The sequence below is a fragment of the Tachypleus tridentatus genome, chromosome 8 (genome assembly GCF_004210375.1).
Source record: "Tachypleus tridentatus isolate NWPU-2018 chromosome 8, ASM421037v1, whole genome shotgun sequence".
In the NCBI taxonomy this organism is placed as follows: domain Eukaryota; kingdom Metazoa; phylum Arthropoda; class Merostomata; order Xiphosura; family Limulidae; genus Tachypleus; species Tachypleus tridentatus.
Genome location: NC_134832.1, coordinates 129,515,659 through 129,534,846, shown reverse-complemented (window position 1 = coordinate 129,534,846; position 19,188 = coordinate 129,515,659). Strand labels below are relative to the sequence as shown.

Here is a 19,188-nt window from a genome sequence, read left to right as displayed (position 1 = left end):
GATATTGTTCTTTATCTATGATGTTTATATATCCTGTGAGTGCTTTCAAAGACAATTGATAGAGGGGAATATGAATATGTGTGTGTAATTTTCTTCTTGCTTATTTTTAGTGATTGTCTTTTCATTGTTTTGTTTATCAAGTGTTCTAAGCATGTATTGTGAAGGAAGATTGCAATGGTGTGTGTTTATTCTTTCTTCTTAGATTCTTCTGTATAATTAACCTTAATTCTGGAAAGGAACTGAGCAGTCTGTGGCATTGTTCTTTACACTGTTGGAGTTATTTGATTTATAGCTGGTGTATTAACTGTTGTCTGAAGATTTCCTGCGATTTCCTTTTTAGGAATTGGAATTTGTTATCTTTTCTCTGTTTCCATTGTAAATTGTATCACTGAATGTTCTTTGTTCAGTGGTTCAAGAATTCCGGTTGATTTTTCAATTGTATTTGGCCATAGTGTGGATGTATTGTTAGCATATATTAAACATAAGATATAAACTAGTTAGTAACTATTATCTAATAATACAAAGAAAAATAATAACTAACTAATAATTAGACTTAAATGTTTGTATACTATTAAACTCTACTAACCATAACAATTGATATCTGATTACCATAACCTTGCCATAAGTATATAGTCTTTAGCTCTTTCCACTATCTGGGTAGTTGTGAAAGCAAATGACTAATATGCTTTACTTTATACTAGCTTCATATCATTGCTGATCATATTCATCAATGAACATGGTGATGGACCATCAGCTGTCCTTAAAGCAATAGTTTGATGAACCAATACAACCAGATAACATAAGATGGATAATCAGTTCTTCTTAACACAGTAGTCTGATGAACCAGTGATGCACCATTATCATGTTCTGTCTTCATCAGAAGGGTTGTTTGTCACAATTCTCCACATTTGTCTGTTCTGTGATTTTTCTGACCAGGTCTTCATATTTCACTATTTCAGTCCACTCTTTAATATTTGTTATCCACTCTGTTCTTGGTCTTCCCCTTTCATTTTACCTTTCAGTACAACTTGCTGAATGTTGTCACATCTCATAGTATGGCAAAAATACGGTACATTCTCTTAAAACAGTAATCTGTTGAACAAGTATAATCACTTAACATGGTGATGAATTACCAGTTCTCATTAAGCCATCAGTTATCCCTAAAACTGTGGTCTGATGAAGCAGTTCACATGGTAAAAGACCATCAGCTTTCCTTATAACAGTATTCTGATAAACCAGTTAACAAACCATGATTGTGTCTTAGTCTGCTCAAACGTACATATTTTTTTAATTAAAATACAACTTAGTTATTAAGTTTGATAAATTCTAGTGGAAGTATTTGGTAGCAATATAGTTATTTATAATTTTTTTGTTATTTCAAATGTATAAATAAGACTTAAATTATTTTGTTTCACATCATCCACATGTACAATTTGAAAAGACTTAGCAGTCTATGGTAAGCAGCAAATGAATACAAATATTGTCATAATTAGAAGATGTAATTGTTTTCCTCATTATTTATTTACTGTTTTATGTTTTAAGAAAAATAATTTTAAGACCTTATTTGTAAATAATAATAGTATATATATATATATATATAGAAATCAAATAAATATATTTAAATGAAGTTAAATAAGTAAACAAAATTATGAGGAAGGACTATGTTAGAAACAGCAAATCCCAACCTCTGATTAATTACATTATAACCATACTTTTTTAAGCCAAAACAAAACACATTAAAATTAAACAAAATATATTGCATTTTTAAAAACAGATCCCAGGGTACAAGCTGCAATGTGGGATTATAAAATGTATCCTAGGTTTTGGAGGTGATTGAAGAATTAGGACTCACATTGCAGTGGGGATACACCATCGTTCACTCTTAACTTCCAACTTGCTAGCCTCACATAAGAAATAGACACAGTTTGATTAGAAATTAGGAGAGCAAGATGTAGGTGCTCAAGCCCACAACATCCCACATCTATATCACCCTTCACTGTCTGCAGACAGTTATGGGAAGGTGATTACTCTCCCAAGGTAAAATAAGAATACAAAAAGATAAAAATAAGTAAATGGAAAATATGAGGGGATGAGTTAGCAAATTGGATAGAAGAATAGTTGGATGGAAAAAAGCAGAGGATTGTTTCAAATGGATCTCAATCAATGTGGATTAATGTAATAAGTGGGGTACCTCAGGGCATAGTCTTAGGACATTTACTCTTTTTGATATACATCAATAGCATAGATGAAAGAATGGTCAATAAATTACTTAAATTTGCAGATGATATGAAGGTCTTGAGTGTTGCTAGTTATGAAGAGGAGGTTACTGATTTACAAAAGTATTTAGATCATTTAGTGAGTTGAGCAAATAAATGGCAAATGGATTTTAATTATAAAAAATGCAAGATAATATATGTGGGTTATCATTATTTGAATTATAAGTATAATTTGGATGGGAGTAACCTTAAAAATGTCATGAAAGAAATAACTTTAACATATTTATGAAAGAAAAAGATCTCGGTTTCACAGTCTCTAAAGCCATTTAAGTAGCATGCTGTTGGTAGTGGTAGGGCAAGTAGGACTTTAGGTTGTATTTACAGAAATATTGAATACAAGTCTAAAGAAGATATAATTTTATTGTATAGTTTACTTGTTAGGCAACCTTTGGAATATTGTGTTCAGTCTTGGGCTTCTCATCTTAGAAAAGACATTGAATTGTTGGAAAGAGATGGAAAAGCTCTCATACAGGGAGAGGCTGAAGTCTCTTAAATTATTTTCTCTTAAAAAACTAAGAGTGAGGAGGTGAATCTGATTCAGGTGTTTAAAGGTTGTAAAGGGAATTGATGGTGTTGATGCATCATCTTTTATCATATGTAATAGTGAGAATAGTAAAAATAGAGGATAGATATAAATTTTGGCACGGTAGGAGTCATCTTCAGTTAAGACACTTATTTTTTTCCTACAAGGTGGTTAGCCTTTGAAATGATTTGTTTTTTGATGTTGTGGAGCAGTAAATTTAATTGAGTGTAAGAGAAAGTTTGGTAAGTATAGTAATTATCATAAGGGCTGGCTTTAAGATTTTGAAAAAAATATATATCCATTAATAGTTTTAGTTTAGTTTAGTGGATGGAAGCTAAGTTGGACCAATTGGTCTCATATTATCACAAAACATTGTTATGTTATTAAAATTATCAGATGTATATTAAGTAGGATAGCTCATACATTAGAAGCTCTAAACTTTATATAATATATAGAATTACTTTCATGATAGTGTTTAATACATCTTGTGGTGCAATGCAGCATAAAAATTAGTTTGAACACCAACCTTAAATGATTTTAGTAAATCAGTAAAATATACAAGAGACTAATATTTTAAGTGTTTTAGTTGAAGGGGCAGGGAAGCTTTAACCTGTGAAAAACATAGATATTTCAAATTTGCATCTAGTATCTATTTGAATTTAATTTAATTCTACAAATGTAAGTAGTTAAACACTTGGTTATGCTTTCACTTCTGTTCAGGTGGTGTCTTCTTAGCAACAGGAAGTACCGACCATCATGTTCGAGTGTACAACATTCTTGGAAATGGTGATCCTGAGAAAATTATGGAATTAGAAGGCCATTCAGTGAGTGGGAATATATAAGAATCTTGATAAAAAAATTTCCTTTACAGTTTTTAAAATGTGGACTTAAAAGTAAACTTGTAATATGCTTTTTATTTCATTTCTGTGTGGATTAAAACCAAAGTAGCAAGTACTGCTATACCTTAAATTATCTTGACTTTATTTCAGAATATTTTATGTTGCACTATATATACCAAATGTTTTATGCACTTAGTGTATTATGAAATAAGAACAATGATTTTTATACAATAATTCACTTAATTCATTGTTTAATGGCTAGTACTAGAATTGACTGGCTAATTGAGAAAGGCTTATATTTAAAAATTATAATAATAACATACTTGTTGACTACTGTATTATTGTGAGTGTTTAACAGACCTAGAAACTAGAGTAGGTATGTTTTTGCTAAATGTATACAAAACTTTTAATATTTTACTCCTTGAACAATATTTGTTCAAACAAAAATTGAACATAAAAAGTATGCTAAAATGAAAAACAAGTGTATTCTCAAAGTAATATATCAGTTTTAGTTCATTAGTCAATTCCCTTAACTGGAAACCTTTATTTTGTACAGTTTGGAATTAGTTTTGGTAACCATAAGTTTACATGAACCACTGTTCATACAAAAGTTAGGATTTTATTCTAATTTTGATATTTTAATTCAAGTACAATGTAGTTAACGATAAGAAAATCACTGTTAAAAACTTTATGAATAGTATTCATTGTGTTAATTTTATAAAAATGTGCACATAGTCCAACAGAATCTAACATGAATAGTATTCATTGTGTTAATTTTATAAAAATGTACACATAGTCCAACAGAATCTAACAGGTGGTAGTTGAATGTGGAATCTTATGTAAAGTGACTGAAAACTTCCACTGCATATCCTTGCTCAGAAGCGAATAAATTCTACTTAGAAGGATCTCTAGCCATCTCTTAAGGATAGTGAGTGGCAAATTATCAGATTATTTGTGGTTACAAGATTTGAATAACCTGTAGTTGATGTCTTGAGAAAACTCGGTGTGGGCTATGTAACAAGATGTATGAAGAAAGAATAGAAGCATTTCCAAAATGTAAGCAGTTTTGGGTTAAAGACTGTGTAAATGAAGTCTTGCTATAAAAACAGCTTGTACCTAATGGCAATCACATAAAACATAAACTTTTAAATGGGGACCAGCTATTGCCAAAATGAATAGAAAATACATTTCAGGAAAACTCAAATACAAGAGTATTAAGAATATAGCTTTATGTAGTCTTCAAATGTTAGGGTATTGAAGACAAAAAATGAAAAGGATCTTGAAAAGTGGAAAATATAAGAATGTGAGTTGAAAAAAAAAAAGTAGAAGAAAAAGTGATCCAATTGGTTTGAATAACATAAGAAAAATTATTTATTTATGAGAATATTTTGCACCTGCTTACCATACTTGCCATATCATCAAAGAGTAATTTTAGCTGACTTTATTTGGTAAGCAAAACAAAAAAACTCATGTTTCACATACATTACAACTCCAATAAAACTGTATAACATCTGTAAAAAAGTAAAAACACTAATTTTAATCAAAGGAACAGACACAAGATACATTTTATTTAACCTTAATTAATCATCAGTCAAGTGACTTCTTTGTTTTTTGTGTCTAGGTAAACTTATATTTGATGATCAAAAAATCTTATTCAAACATTGTATATTTGTTTATGTGTTAAGCATGTGATAAAGTTTTCATTATCAAACACACAAAGACATTCATATTTTGCAAATGAAGGGAATTGAAAGGGCAAAAGCTGCAATTTCAAAATTATCTTCTTTCCAAAGCTATCTTGATCCTGGACTACCCTATAAACATTGTCTTTTATACCTCATCAGTTTGGTGTCATTTCAGAACACATGCTAATTATGTGATAACTCTCCATCATTCATACTGTGCCATTTCAGAATGTGTTTTTAAATGGAAACAGGAAAAGATTCCTTCTTAAGTTAACAAAAGAATATTAAATCATGCAAAATGATAAGCCTACAGAACATTTTAAAAGTCATATTTCTGGGGTTTGAAGTCATAAAGAACAAGTGAAGAACTACATAGTTACTCACTTTCTATGTGTAAAAGGCAACCTGTTAAAATTCTAGGCAGATAATCTGGCATTTCTAACAATCAGCACCCTAAAAAAAAAGATAGTATTGTGCAACAGTAATCATTTACGTTGTTAATGTTTTTTTACACTGAAAATGTATTTCTCATGGGCACTCACCTCCTTCAACCCAAAACTATCTTGATCCTAAACTGCCCTCCAAACGTTGTAAAAATTTTGTGATAAGAGTTTTTATACCCCATCAGTTTCACACCATATCAGAATGTACTGATATGTGATAGCCCTTCATCAATCTTATTTTGCCATATATACTGGCATAACTAGGTCTCTCTACTACTGAACAACAATCCTCACTTTCTTTAATGCATTCTACTATGTTAATGTGTTTTTTAACTTACTCTGTTTATGACTACAAAATTTTAAAATTGCTTTATCACAAATTTATATTAGTTTCAACTTCTTTTGCTTGATTTCCAATGTTTAATCTCATTTGTTTTAGACAAATGTCTGTTTTTTTGAATTTTCATTTGTTCATATGAAATTGAGACTTAATATGTTGGATGATGGTGATTCCTGCAATAGTTGACGATGATCTTCATGTAGCCCCAGACCTAAGGGTCAATGATGTATGCTGAGGAAGTACAGGTTTTAGTTTGTGAGTAGTTCATATATTACATTCAGCTGACAGTTTCTTCATTTCACATTACCATTATTTCAAAGGAAGAATATAACTACTGAATGGAAATTTCTTTATACTGCAGCTTCCACCTGTCACTATGCCTCCTTGTAATCTCCTGTTTTAGGTATTGTTCATTTTTCCAGGACACCTGTGGTATGTTCTTCAGCATGTATCTCTCTCTTCTAGTAGGTATACCCATGTATAGTAAGTTTATATGAGCTTTTATAAAATAACCTAATTTCCTTGTGTAATAAAGGTCTTTCATGTCTTCTGTGTATGTCTTTGATATCCTTTCAGTATTTGGTAAGTTAGACTTTTATAACTCTTTCATTTACAGATTGATTATTACTTTTTGTTTAATTTTTAGTATATGGACAAGTTTTACACAGTAGTTACTGTTTGGGTAATTGTGACTTAGTCCAATTTTGTGAATGTTTTGATTTATTATTAATATTTCATTTTACTCTGTGTCAGTTTGTTAGTCCTTGTTTCTTTTATAACACTATGTAACAAAACTTTTACTTTTTCTTGTGCCTGGGCAGAAAATGTTATTTCCCAATTGCTTATGCCTAAAGTAAATGGAAAAGACCCATTTTTCTCTTCAAACTTTGCTTTTGTGACCTGGGAGTATATAATGAAAATGTGATGGGAGACTATATTTGGGAGCTGATAAGTGAAAGTGACTTACATTACAGTCGCAAATCTCAAAAAACTACTCACTTCTAAACATTTTTGTTCATTTTTGAATAACTTTAGTATAAATACATGTAAATCTTGATTCATATGTTGTTTTGTTCAGACCTTGTGCAAATGAAATGTGCAAATTTGCCCATTTTTACATACAAAATAGGTTAATTTCTAAATTTCATTATCTTGGTCACAAAAGCAAAGTTTGGAGGGAATAATGGCCATTTTCTGTACTTTTACAACATAAGCAATTCAGAAATAACACATACTATCCAGGAACAAGATTTGTGTTAGATACTGTTATTAGTCCCATGTAATTGGGGTATTAGATTTTAGTCCAGTTTTGTTATTGTTAATTGGGTGCCTTTTCTTGTGTCCTTTAGGAGAGGTTTTACTTAAATGTTCTTTGTTTTGTGGTTCCTTAATTGGACTTATAATATTGTTATGTAGTGTCTTTTATCTTCCAAGTTTCTTTAGTGGTTTTTGACTAGGGGTGTTGCTTATTGTTTTGTGTTTTTAGGTTGAATTTCATAGTTTCACATGTTTCTTATTTCTATGTACTTTAAAAACACCAAATTTCTAGGTTTTGCTAATTCTTTAGTAATGAGTACATTCTGTAGTTCATTTGTTTTTTGGCTACATTTCATGACAGTTTCATGGGTTCTTTCTGAAGGTTTCTGTCTTCAGTTCTGCTTACCCCTCCTTTCCTTATCTCTGCCCTTCCTACTCAGGATCATACCTTTTCCAGTCATTTTGCCTAGTTTTTTTTCAACACAAAGGGGGTGTTGAATGGGTGGTTCCCATTCAACCAGGGTTTCCCTCCTGTCTAATTGTTGTCCCCAAAAAACAGAACTTAGAGAATTGTCATTTCCAGGGGGTCACCTGGAAAATTTTCCAAAATCTGGATGATTTGACATGGAATGACCCTTTATCTTTCATTTCCCACCTGCACTTTTGTTCAGATCCAGATTGACTACTTTTTCAAGTTCATTCCCTGCAATGTTATGTGGTTTTTACTGTCTCCATTCATGGTTCTCACTGTTGATCTCAATATTTTATACAAGATGTTTTCACTAGATATTTTGCCTGGCTGGACTGTACTTGACATACTCAAATGTCTTTTTTTGTTATTTATACTGATATTATCTCCAATATCAGTAACACAGTGCACTGCCTTTGGCACATACTTATACAGTTGCTTTTATGCAAGACCTTTCATGTTTGTCAGCATGGTGTTGTACATCACTTTGTTGAATACGTTAGTGCCTGCTGATTCAGTGTTGCCTTCTGTTTGTTCCTATGCTAATTATTGAGCGAAGAGCATATCTGCTCCAGAAGTAATGCTATACTCCATAGGTGTGCTTTCTTTTTATATTCTTGTTCTTTCAGTGTAGTTGCTTTCCATTTGATTGGAAATTGATGGACCTGCACCAACACTTTCACTTTTAAAATTTTGGGTGAGAGGCAATAAGTCCATTTCAGAAGTTAACATATTATTAAAATGAAAATGTATTTATAATAGTTACTTACCTCCTCTTCCAACCCTTTTTCTCCACTAATGTGCTGGATTTTGTGGTTTGTATCTTCTAGTTCTCAAAAATGAGAATTGTTTTTGAGTAGTAGAGGGAGCTAGCTGTGCCAGGATAGGTTGTGCAGTAAGACTGGTTGAGAGTTGTCACATGATTAACGCATGTTCAGAAATGGTGCAAAACTGATGGGTATATAAAACTGGTGGACTGTTATAAAGATAAAATTTAACAATGCTTATAGGGTAGTTTAAGATCGGGATAACTTTGGGTTAGAGGAAGTAAGTATCTATCAGAAATTCATTTTCAGTGTAAGAAAATGTTAACAAAAATTAAACCTATATGTTTACTGGAACATGATACTATATTTCTTTGAGGCTGGTGGTTATTGGAACTGCCAGATATTTAACTGCTAGTTTGCAAAGTTGTGGATACAAATGAGCATTAACTGCCCAGAATCTTAAAGATTTGCCTTGTAGGTGTTGAGAGTAAATGGTAGTGTACTTATTCACTTGCTTTTCAGAATGTTTCTGTTCTGTGAAAATATTCTTATTCTAGTAAATAAGCATTAGTATTTTAAAACCAGCAGTGTCCTTTTTCTTCAACAGAAGTTCTTGAACCTTTTGACCACAGTACTTACTGTAAGGTTTCCTTTCCTTATTTGAATAACTGTACTCATTTATTTATTTAAAGGAAGCGAAATGCTTAACATATATGCAATCATTTTACAGTTAGGACACTGTATAATATTGAATAATGATTGAATAAAATGTCAATATTATTCACATACCTAAATTAATTTACATTACATTATGGTGAAGTAAAATGGACTTGAAACACCATAGATTTGATCCTTAGAATGTTCTGAAGTTTTTCCTTTTTGCATGATTTGAGATTCTTTTCTTAACTTTAGAAAGAGCCTCCTTCCTGATTCCATTTAGATCCCTTTTTCTCTTCAGTATGAGTATTCTGGTCTTCAGACTGTCTGATCTTCCCTTGTTTTTATATAATAATATTTTAAGAAACGAATGCAACTTTTAGATGTCTTGTGGCATGTATTAGGTCATGTAGATCAAAAGGCAACGATTACTCATGATCTACATCATCTCAAGATTGAGTTACAGAACAGCACATTGAAAAAGGAACAAGTCTTTGAATGTTCCACAGTTAAACAGATTATTATATTATGGCATCCTTTAATAAGTAGGAGTTTGAGTTACATATTTTTTTCTCCTGATCTTTCTGTAGGATCGAGTTGACAGTTTACAGTTTAGCAACAAAAGCTCTAGATTTATTAGTGGAAGTAAAGATGGCACAGCTCGTATATGGTGGTATGAAAGACAAAAATGGAATACCATATGCTTGAAAATGACAACTAAACTTCCAGGGTAAGTTTCTTTGATACACTGAATTAAATCTTCTAAACTTAAGAAAATTTTTGTATCTATTCAATTTTCTAATTACTTAAAAATGTATAAATGACTTATTTATAGTTTCCAAGAACATTTCAGTAAATGTTATTGAAATAAACTTTATAAATATTGTGGATGTACATATCTAAAGATAAACATCTCCAAATTTGCTTCATTTATTCCTTCCTTATCTATTCTTAAATACTTTGTAATATATAAGTGGTAGTTTTATAAATTTTGATACTTCTACAGATTTTAATAATACATTTCCAAACTTTGTCAGGAGTTTATTTTGTGAAGCAACTTTACGCTTATCTCATGTGGGCCATTAGGTTTCAGGAAGTTTATTCACTTTGTCTTCCATCTTATTAGTATATCTGATTTTGTGCCTTTCCTATTTAGAACAGTTATTGGCTACTTAGAAGTAGATAAAGGATTTAAATGCTTCTCTGGCTTACTGATTTGTTTGATCTTGCCATGAGACTTATATGTTATTTTGAGGTATTTCTTTAAAGAGCTATTTTGTTTGGGACTTACTTTTTTCTCAATATTTTTTATCATCTCCAATGGACTCCTGTCTTGCAATATTTATTTTAGTTGATATTTCTTAATTTGGTTGTTAGTTAGGTGAAGCTTATCATAAGGAACTGATTAGGTATTTGGCTTCATATATGATTTTGAGTTGATGTCCTACTATTTTACATTCTAGTGGAACTAGTTATCCTCCTACATTATTTATTTTTTCTGCTGCTACTTTTTATTCTTCTATTTATAGTGTGTCTCATTCTTTTTGTTTCTTTTGTGTTTTGAAAAGGAGATATAAGAAAAGTAGGCCATCTTAATCAAGGCATTGACTTTCCAGTTAGGTGGCTTTTCCTCAATGTATTTTAGGACTATTCATTTGAATAATTCATTCATCTGTTGAATCTTTGGCTTTGGACAAATGGGGCTAAAAGTCTATTTAGTTTATTTTTTATATCAGCTTTCATCAACTTCCTCTTCTTTCAATCTTCCAGTTTCTTTTTCTCTTTCAAAAGGTAAACATGAAGCGTACTGTATGAAGTATTTCTTATTTTCTTATGGCCAAAGAGAACATGAGATTGAAGATTTGTATTAGATCTTTTCCATTTTAAAGAGGATACTTCTTGTTCTCTCTCTCTCTTTCTTTTTTTCTCCTATTGGGCTATATACTTAAACCTTGGTAGGGTTTTCCTTGATATGACCTGAGCTGCAGAGAGGGACATATCTTTTTCTCCTTTGTTGCCTACTCTTTTTGGCCCTGATTGGCCACAGGATATTTTTATGCCCTTCTGGGCTGTTTGTTGCCATTTTGCACAAACAGAATCTTTTTAAGAGGTTTCGGCATTGGTTATTTATACCTTTGGACAAATTCCACTCAACCGTTCTGTTTTATTTGCATTAATGAATAGGCTTATGCAGCTCATCCATCTTGTTTATTGTGATGTTCTTGAATACTTTTGATACAAAATTTAAGTTCACGATTTGTCCATGTCTTTTGCTTCCTGGTCTTTATATTCAGAGGACATGTATGCCAGCATGTGAACAAATTCAAATACTCTTTTGCAATTTTCTTTGCATCACAATGTTATCTCTTCAGAACTTTCACATATATATATCTTTTAATCTCTGTGTTTGTCCTCTACACAAGTTCTCCCTCTGTACTGGAGATCCATGGGAGAGTGTTGCTTTTTGAAAGAAGATTAAGGATGCCATCTGGCAGCTCATGATGTCTGAGTAGATATCTTACTTTCCTCCAGGTGTGCATCCTTTTGTTATATCAAAGATTTCACTAAATGTCTCCACTCCAACAAGTATTGAAATCTTTCATGTTTTGCTTTTTTCTTTACTGCACTTCCTCACATTATTTAACCCATCATTTCGGACTACTCGGGCCTTTCTTATGTTCATCCTGAGTACTATCTAACTTGGCCAATTGTCACTGGTTATTTTAATTATGCATGAAGAGGAGCTACTTCCCTTTCATAATAAGTGTCTGTGTTACTCATTGTAGAATCTTCCTCTGCAAGATCAGGACTTATCGCTCTTCTTTTGTCATAATGCCATCACCTGAATCCTATCTGTGGCTCCAAAAGTTGAATATACCCTAATGTCTTTCAGAGCAATCCCTTTCATCTGAAGAGTTTAATATTTTTATAAGTCTGGTTTTCTCTATTAATTCTCCCTTGCATCCTCTATGTAATGCATGTTATCTCCTATTCATGCCCTAATTCTTCCTGTACTTTTCAAACCTTTTACAGATGTATGCTAAATATTTTATTTCCTCCCTCCCTGCAAGAGTTCACTATGCCTTCCCACACCTTCCTAAGGTTGATTTACTTGGATCTTATATCTCGGATATGTGTTGTTTTATTTTTTGCTGTTTTTTTGTTTCTCCATTCTCCTTTTGTTCAGGTTTACACTGCACTTTTGCCACCCCATTTGGTAATGGCATTGGTATGCTTGTCACCTGCAGACTCTCATTTGGTCCACCCTTGCAAATTTTTGGACAGGCTCCCACATTCTGGACCACCTGTTATGGGTTTAGTTTACCTACTTGGAGGAATTACTCCTAAAAATGTCCTGATCATTCAACTTCTGTCCTGATTTAAGAATCAATCTTTCTCTTTTTATCTGAGGTTTTTAATGCAACCTCTTTGTGGTTTCTGGGAGCATTTCCCCTCTTCTCTTCCACTGTCAGCTGCATGTTCTTTTTAGTTATGGCCCTACGTATGGAGTTCACTTCTCTTCAGGCCTTTCTTGGACTACAATACTATATTTTCATGGATTTATTACCCATTTCTGTTTATATGAGTCATTCATAACTATGGCCTTGTTTGTATGGCATTTCAAGTTTGCCCCAATTATTGTGTCCTTGTTGTCATGGGTGGTTTCTGTCCTTTCCTTGCAAGAAACCCAGTTTTTTTCAGGTGGGGCTCCAAGTATTGTTTCCTGAACTTACACTTTCCAGCCCTGAATGTAACAGTTTCCTGCTCTACTACTGTTCATCTTTTTTGGTGGGGATACACATCCTTTCCTTCCTCCTTCTCAGAATCCCTGGTCATGCCACTGTCTGTCTGAGGCAGTTTTTGTCCTTCTACCCCAGTATATGTTGTACCTGCTCCACATGGGTTTTACTGCTGCCAGTTTGTTTGTCGTAAAATGGCATACCTTTTATGGCCTTGTCCTTTGGCCTTGCTTTCGTGCCATCTGTTTTTATCAAGTGTTTGCCCCCTTGCTCGGCATATTCATACCCTGATGTCTACAATTCCACATGTACAGGGGCAGCTGGCTTTCTCTTGCCATTTTCAAAGGGGAGTTGGCCAGTCCTACTCATAAGCTTCTTCTCAAAGCTGTGTAGGTGAGATTGTTGATCACTTTGAAGAGATACTTTTTTTCTTCCTCCCCATTCTCGGTATTTTGTACAGCTGGGTATTTTCTTCAACATCTATCTCAGTTGGGTTCTATCTTTCTCTCTAAGACTCCATATTGTGGAACTGACAGGCTGTGTTCCTTGACTTCCTACTGACAAGGTTCTATAGCACCTGTAATAGTCCTTGGCAGGGCTCATTTGCATTTACTTCTGTGGACCCTTCATGACTTGTAGAAATTTGTACAGGATCCCTTGGATGCTCCTGTTAATCCCCCCTGCCTTCCGATTGTTAATATTCAATGTACAAGGCCCATATGTTGACAGGAGTCCCACTTCTTCCTTCATGGCCTGAGTGGCATCCGTGTAATATAGGTGCTTTCTCTCTCTTGGTCCATCATTTTCCCCTTCCATATATATTTCATCTCGGGTATGGTCCCTGCATCCTGCTATTTATTGATATTTCTGTCTGCATCTGGGTAGACCCCTTATTGATGCCTTTGGCACTGCCTTCAATCCCATTTACCTTGGTTTTGGTTCACAGCTACCCATCCTCCAGCCTTGGCTGTCAGTGCCTTCAGCTGTGACTGGTCCTATCTGTTCCTTTGTGTTTATGTCCTATTCATTTACTTCTTCTGGTGGTCTCTTTTATCTTTGCTACTCTATGAAATAGTCATTCTGGTTGCTACTTACTGTCCTGCTAAACCTTGGTTCCCTCAGTTCCTCCAACTGCAGGCAGTCCCACCACTTCCTGTTTCCTTCCATCCTGACCTACCGCATTAACTCAGTCACAGGCACTTCATCTCATGCCATCTGTCCTTCATCTTTCTCTCTAGCTTTTGTCAGGTCCTTGGCTAGATTTTCTTGTTTCTTTTGCAGAGAAGCCTTACACTTCTCCTGTTACATCTGACCTTCTTTGGTATCTATCTACACCAGTTGGGCATTTTTAGCTCCTGGGCATTGACCTAGAATTTCTGGCTGCTTCTTACTCAGTGATTGCCTGTATCTCTAAGTGTCTTACATGACTCTTTGAGAAGGGTTCTTTGGTCTCCTGAATTTTGGGTGTCAAATGGTATTATCCAATTTATTTCATTTTTCCTGTTTCTGCATAATTCTTTTTTTCCCATCCTTTCCATATCAATCATTTCCTTCTGGCTCTGTTGGTCATTAAGGAGTTTGCTGCTTTTCATCTTGGACATTAGCATGGTCCTTTTTGCCCTCACCTTACCTCCATTTATGTCTTTGTCTGTGTGTTACATTTTCCTTTGATGGTGTATTTCTTCCTCCTCCGAGCCTGCTGTTACCATAAATCAGATAATTTCACCCTCAATGTTACCAGGTCCTTGTACAATTTTTCTCCCTTACTCTTTATCCAGATCTTGCTTCCTTTCATGCAGCTTTTCTGACTCATAATGTTTAGGTCTCCTTTCTCCCATCTGCCTGCCCTCAATTTCTTTCCTCTTCCTGATCTGGATGAACCCCTCTGTTCTGTGTCTTTCATTGTTATATTGCTCTCTCTGCTTCCTTCTGGGGTTCTTGTTTCCACCTGTTTTTTCCCTTGCATTCTTCCTCTTCCCATGATCTTTCCCTGGTTAGCTTGAAACCACCTGAGTTTGACATTTGATCCAGGTTGCTTATTCCTCCTTGTTTCCTTCCTGGCTTGATCTCTTTCACATTTCCTCACATCAGCTACATCACATTTGTTTCTCCATGGCCTCTCATCTTCATCAACCATTGGAGAAGATTCTACTTTGCACATGTTTATCTCCCACTCCTTACACCATGCCACTCTTTCTTTTTCCTTGGGATATTGCCTACCACCTGTGGCTCTTCTATCAACTTTGACATGGCTGTAACACAAGATAAGTCTTTACTTATGTTTTCTTTTCTTTCAGGAGACCTGTGTCAGCTTCACTTTGGATTTGCTTTGTGGCAAGTGATGTCTGACCATGTACTCTATCTGTACTCTGAATAGGTTCCACTTAAATGATGTAACTATTCACAGATATCCTTCCATCAAATCCATACTGTAGGCCATATTGATTCCTGTATTTCACTCGCTGTGTGCATTCACTCTTGTTGGGGGTTTTCATAAGTGTAAATTCCTCATGATACTTGGGTCAAAATATGTCTGTTCAACACCTCACCACCCATGGAAAGGTATTGCTGCCAATCCTTCCCATGCCTTGATTGAATAATTTGGTGTGGTCTGCTTTTAAATATAGGATTTTGTGATCAACCATTGCACTGACTCAAGTGTTGCTGTTCTCCTGGATTCCCCAGTGCACTTTTTCCTCCTTTCTTCCAGTGGAGTATGGGAGTCCTTACCACTTAATACTTCCAAGTTGATGGGTTGGTCAATTCATGGAGGCAATCTGCTGGATGGTTTCCACACAGACGACTGTATCCATTTAGTTCAATGTAAAGTATGGTGCTGTTCTGGTGTAGAGGGAGTTGCAAGATCTTCTAGATGGTTGACTTTCCTGTAGTTGAGACACTCAAAGGCAGTTCACCATTCCATTTGGGTACCTTCCTCCTATCCTCACTTGGATTCAGTATTCAGCAAATGAAGTATTGGAGATCAAGTGAACCAGTCACATGAGTCCCTACACAAATTTTGGGTTGCCCATCTTCCCCTCTCAGTTGCTTTTCTGTATAGTGGATTGCAAAAGGTCTTTGTGATATGTTTCAGCTTCTGTCCTGGGTTTTACCCACATTATGAGGTTGTTTTTGACTTGTTCATGGTAACTGGGGACTGAATGCATGCAATTTAATACCTTCAGATTCTGAATGTCATCTTCCCAGGTTGCTGGCTTTAAGCCACCCTGTTTGTTCCTGGAATCTTCTAATAGGTTTTCTCTGGACTCTTAAGACTTAAGGTGAAGATAGTATAATTTCTTATTATACCCTCATGAGGATGTTGATACCTAGTGAATAATATTTTGGATGTAGGTGACTTGCTGAGTGTGATCCTTTGTGCCCTAGCCACTCTACCATGTGGCTTCCATCCTTTCATCTTGGAACTGTGCAATTTTACTTTTTTAATGGCTCTCTGTTGTATCATTCTTTCATATGTGTATGTACTCTCTTCTTGTTCCACCACATTTGGTCTTCCTGACCTTGTTACTTTTCATGACAAAAATGTACTTGGCTCAGATGTGGTGCCTCTCCTCCGATCTTTTGATCTATTACTCTCAGTTTAAGAAGTGTCCTTTGGATGTTTCCAAGGGATATGCTAGTTCTTCCCTCACACCAGTCCCTTCTCCGGTTAACTGTGGGATTCATGTGAGTGGAGGGTGATTACCGTAACAGAAGTTTTAATTTTCCTAAATGAAAATGTATTTCTGATAGGTACTTCCAACCATCATCTTCTGGTGCTTGCATCTTCTGCCAAACTTCTAAGTGATAGTTCAGTGGTCACACATAAAGGAACTTCCATGCCTCATGTGATAGCAGTGCTCTCTCTTATTGGTGGAGAAGTGACACATAGTGATTTACATGTTGGAAATTTGAATTCCAGCAGAGAGAAGGTTGAAGGCCTTTGGCATATGTTCAGAAAAAGTTTGCAAATATAGGGCAACATAAAATGAAAAAAGTTAATCTTGTGCATGAAAGGAAATATCTGCCAAAAATACATTTTTATTTAGGAAAATTATAAATTATTATTAATCAATGTATTTGATTTAAAGTTTTTCTATGAATCCTGTCATCATTGTTGTGGAATGTTATTTATTTTAAAGTTTTAATTTTTTCTCACCAGAACATATTAAAATATCTCTCATGATTATTTGTGTAGTCAGTAACCAAGTAGAACTACTGCCTGTTATTTGATTTTTCACATACTCTTTATACATGTTATAGAGGGCAGTTAATATATCTGTATTTATTTAAGACCTTTATTATTAATTCCAGTTTCCCTACTGATGAAGGAGAAGATATAAAGTTAAAATTGAGAGTTACAATGGTTGGATGGAGTCTTGATGATTCTTTAGTCATTACTGCAGTCAGTGATCACTCAATCAAGGTGTGGGAGTCTCAAACTGGTACTTTGAAGCACATACTTGACGTAAGCAAACTGATTCCTTACTGCCATCGTAGTATTTATTATTATTATTATTGTTTTTTATACAAATTTAAATTGCATGGTTTTAAGGTCATGACACTAGCAGAGACCTTGTGAGATCTTTTACCCTTATGGTTGTAAGACACACATTATTAAAAGTAATAGTTTACTATGTGCATAATTGTAAACTGGCTGAATATCATTTATGGGTTGATATGAAGTTGTAGTAGCTGAACTTATTGTAATTATTGTGTGTTGCCAATAATATTTAAACATTATTTAAATAAAAAGTTATTAAAAAAGTGATTAAGGTAAAGAATATTGTACAGAAATATGTTAAGATATTATCTTCATCTTGATATTTTATTATTTTTTTCTTTTGTCAGTGTCATGAAGATGAAGTTTTTGTTTTGGAAACACATCCTAGGGATCAAAGGCTAATGCTGAGTGCAGGTCATGATGGGCGTATTGTGTTATGGGATATAGTGTCTGGAATTGCTATCAAAAGTTTTTTCAATACAGTAAGTCTTTGGTATTTTCCCCAGCTGAATCAGGGTTGGATAAACCTGTTCACAGGATTTTCAACTCTCCACACATTTTTTTCTGATTCGTACTCTGTTTTCATTTTGTTTTATATTCCTGGTAAATGACTTTGCCTCAGTTTCATATTTCAAAGTCATGTGTGAACTGTCAAATTGAGTTTCACAGTACAAAGACCAAACTCAGATCTGTCTTAACTTGCTCTAGAGTTTTGCTAATCATATTGAGTTTTTGAAGGATGAACTTCCACACAATAATCATTATTCTAGATTCCAGTTTGACCATTTCAGCCCTTAAACCTGTCTTGTCCACAGAGTACCTTTCAGGTGTCAAATATAAACCTGCATATCACGTTTCAAAAGTTAAGGAAAAGTAATAGTTCTTAGGTATAATTTCTGTGATGTAAATGTCTCTTCTAAGTTAGAAAGGTATCATTATAGCTAATTATATTATGTTATAAGATATTAATATTGGGCATGTTATATTCTGCATACAGTACATTATTTATTTGGTCCATTAATGTTTTTCAAGAATAAGAGTATATAATAGTATATGAACCACACAGTGTCAACCATATCCATTGTCATACCTTACCAGTCTGCTTTTCAACTAGTGATACAACCTGTGTCATGTGAGCAATGCTGCCTCTGTATTGATGCAATAAGTGCTCTAGATTTTCCAAGTGAAGACAGTAAGTGAATATGTTATTAATAAAAGTGAAAAAGGTTTTTATGTTACTGAATTCAGTTCTAGCAAGTGTAAATCAAAAAGTTACTTGTCAAAATAGGTATGTGCATTTTGGGCATCCAGATAAATATGAGATCTAGGTATGTGCTTAGTTTGCCTGTGTGTTAATCTGACCCTAGGTTAAAATAGTGTTTGATCAACTGTTTTCCAGTAGATACAAAAAGGCTCTGCTTTATCTCAATAACTTTTGTTTTTCTTCTTCTTGTGTATAAGAGTGAAGAACACTGTAATAATTTGTTTTGTATAAAAATTATATTTAACACCTAGTTGATAAAATTGAATATTTTAATTGACTTATTGAATTTGGTCTCTCACTCAGTGATGTCGAGAAAACCCACTTGTAGAGTGTTTTTTTTTTTTTCATGATTACTGAAAATTAGTCTCTTACTGTTTCCTCATTTTGTAATAGGTCTCAGCAAATCTTTCCTAAACACCCCCTT

General features: G+C 34.0%; 1 protein-coding gene across 1 annotated transcript in view; it reads left to right on the top strand.

Moving 5' to 3' along the window:
• Positions 1-19,188, top strand: part of LOC143223481 (PH-interacting protein-like) — a 102,596-nt gene that overhangs the window by 25,314 nt on the left and 58,094 nt on the right. The window contains exons 11-14 of the mRNA XM_076451524.1: positions 3,520-3,623; positions 9,847-9,986; positions 17,311-17,464; positions 17,848-17,982. Of these exons, the coding sequence (XP_076307639.1) occupies positions 3,520-3,623; positions 9,847-9,986; positions 17,311-17,464; positions 17,848-17,982 (533 nt within the window). The remainder of the gene's footprint in view (positions 1-3,519; positions 3,624-9,846; positions 9,987-17,310; positions 17,465-17,847; positions 17,983-19,188) is intronic.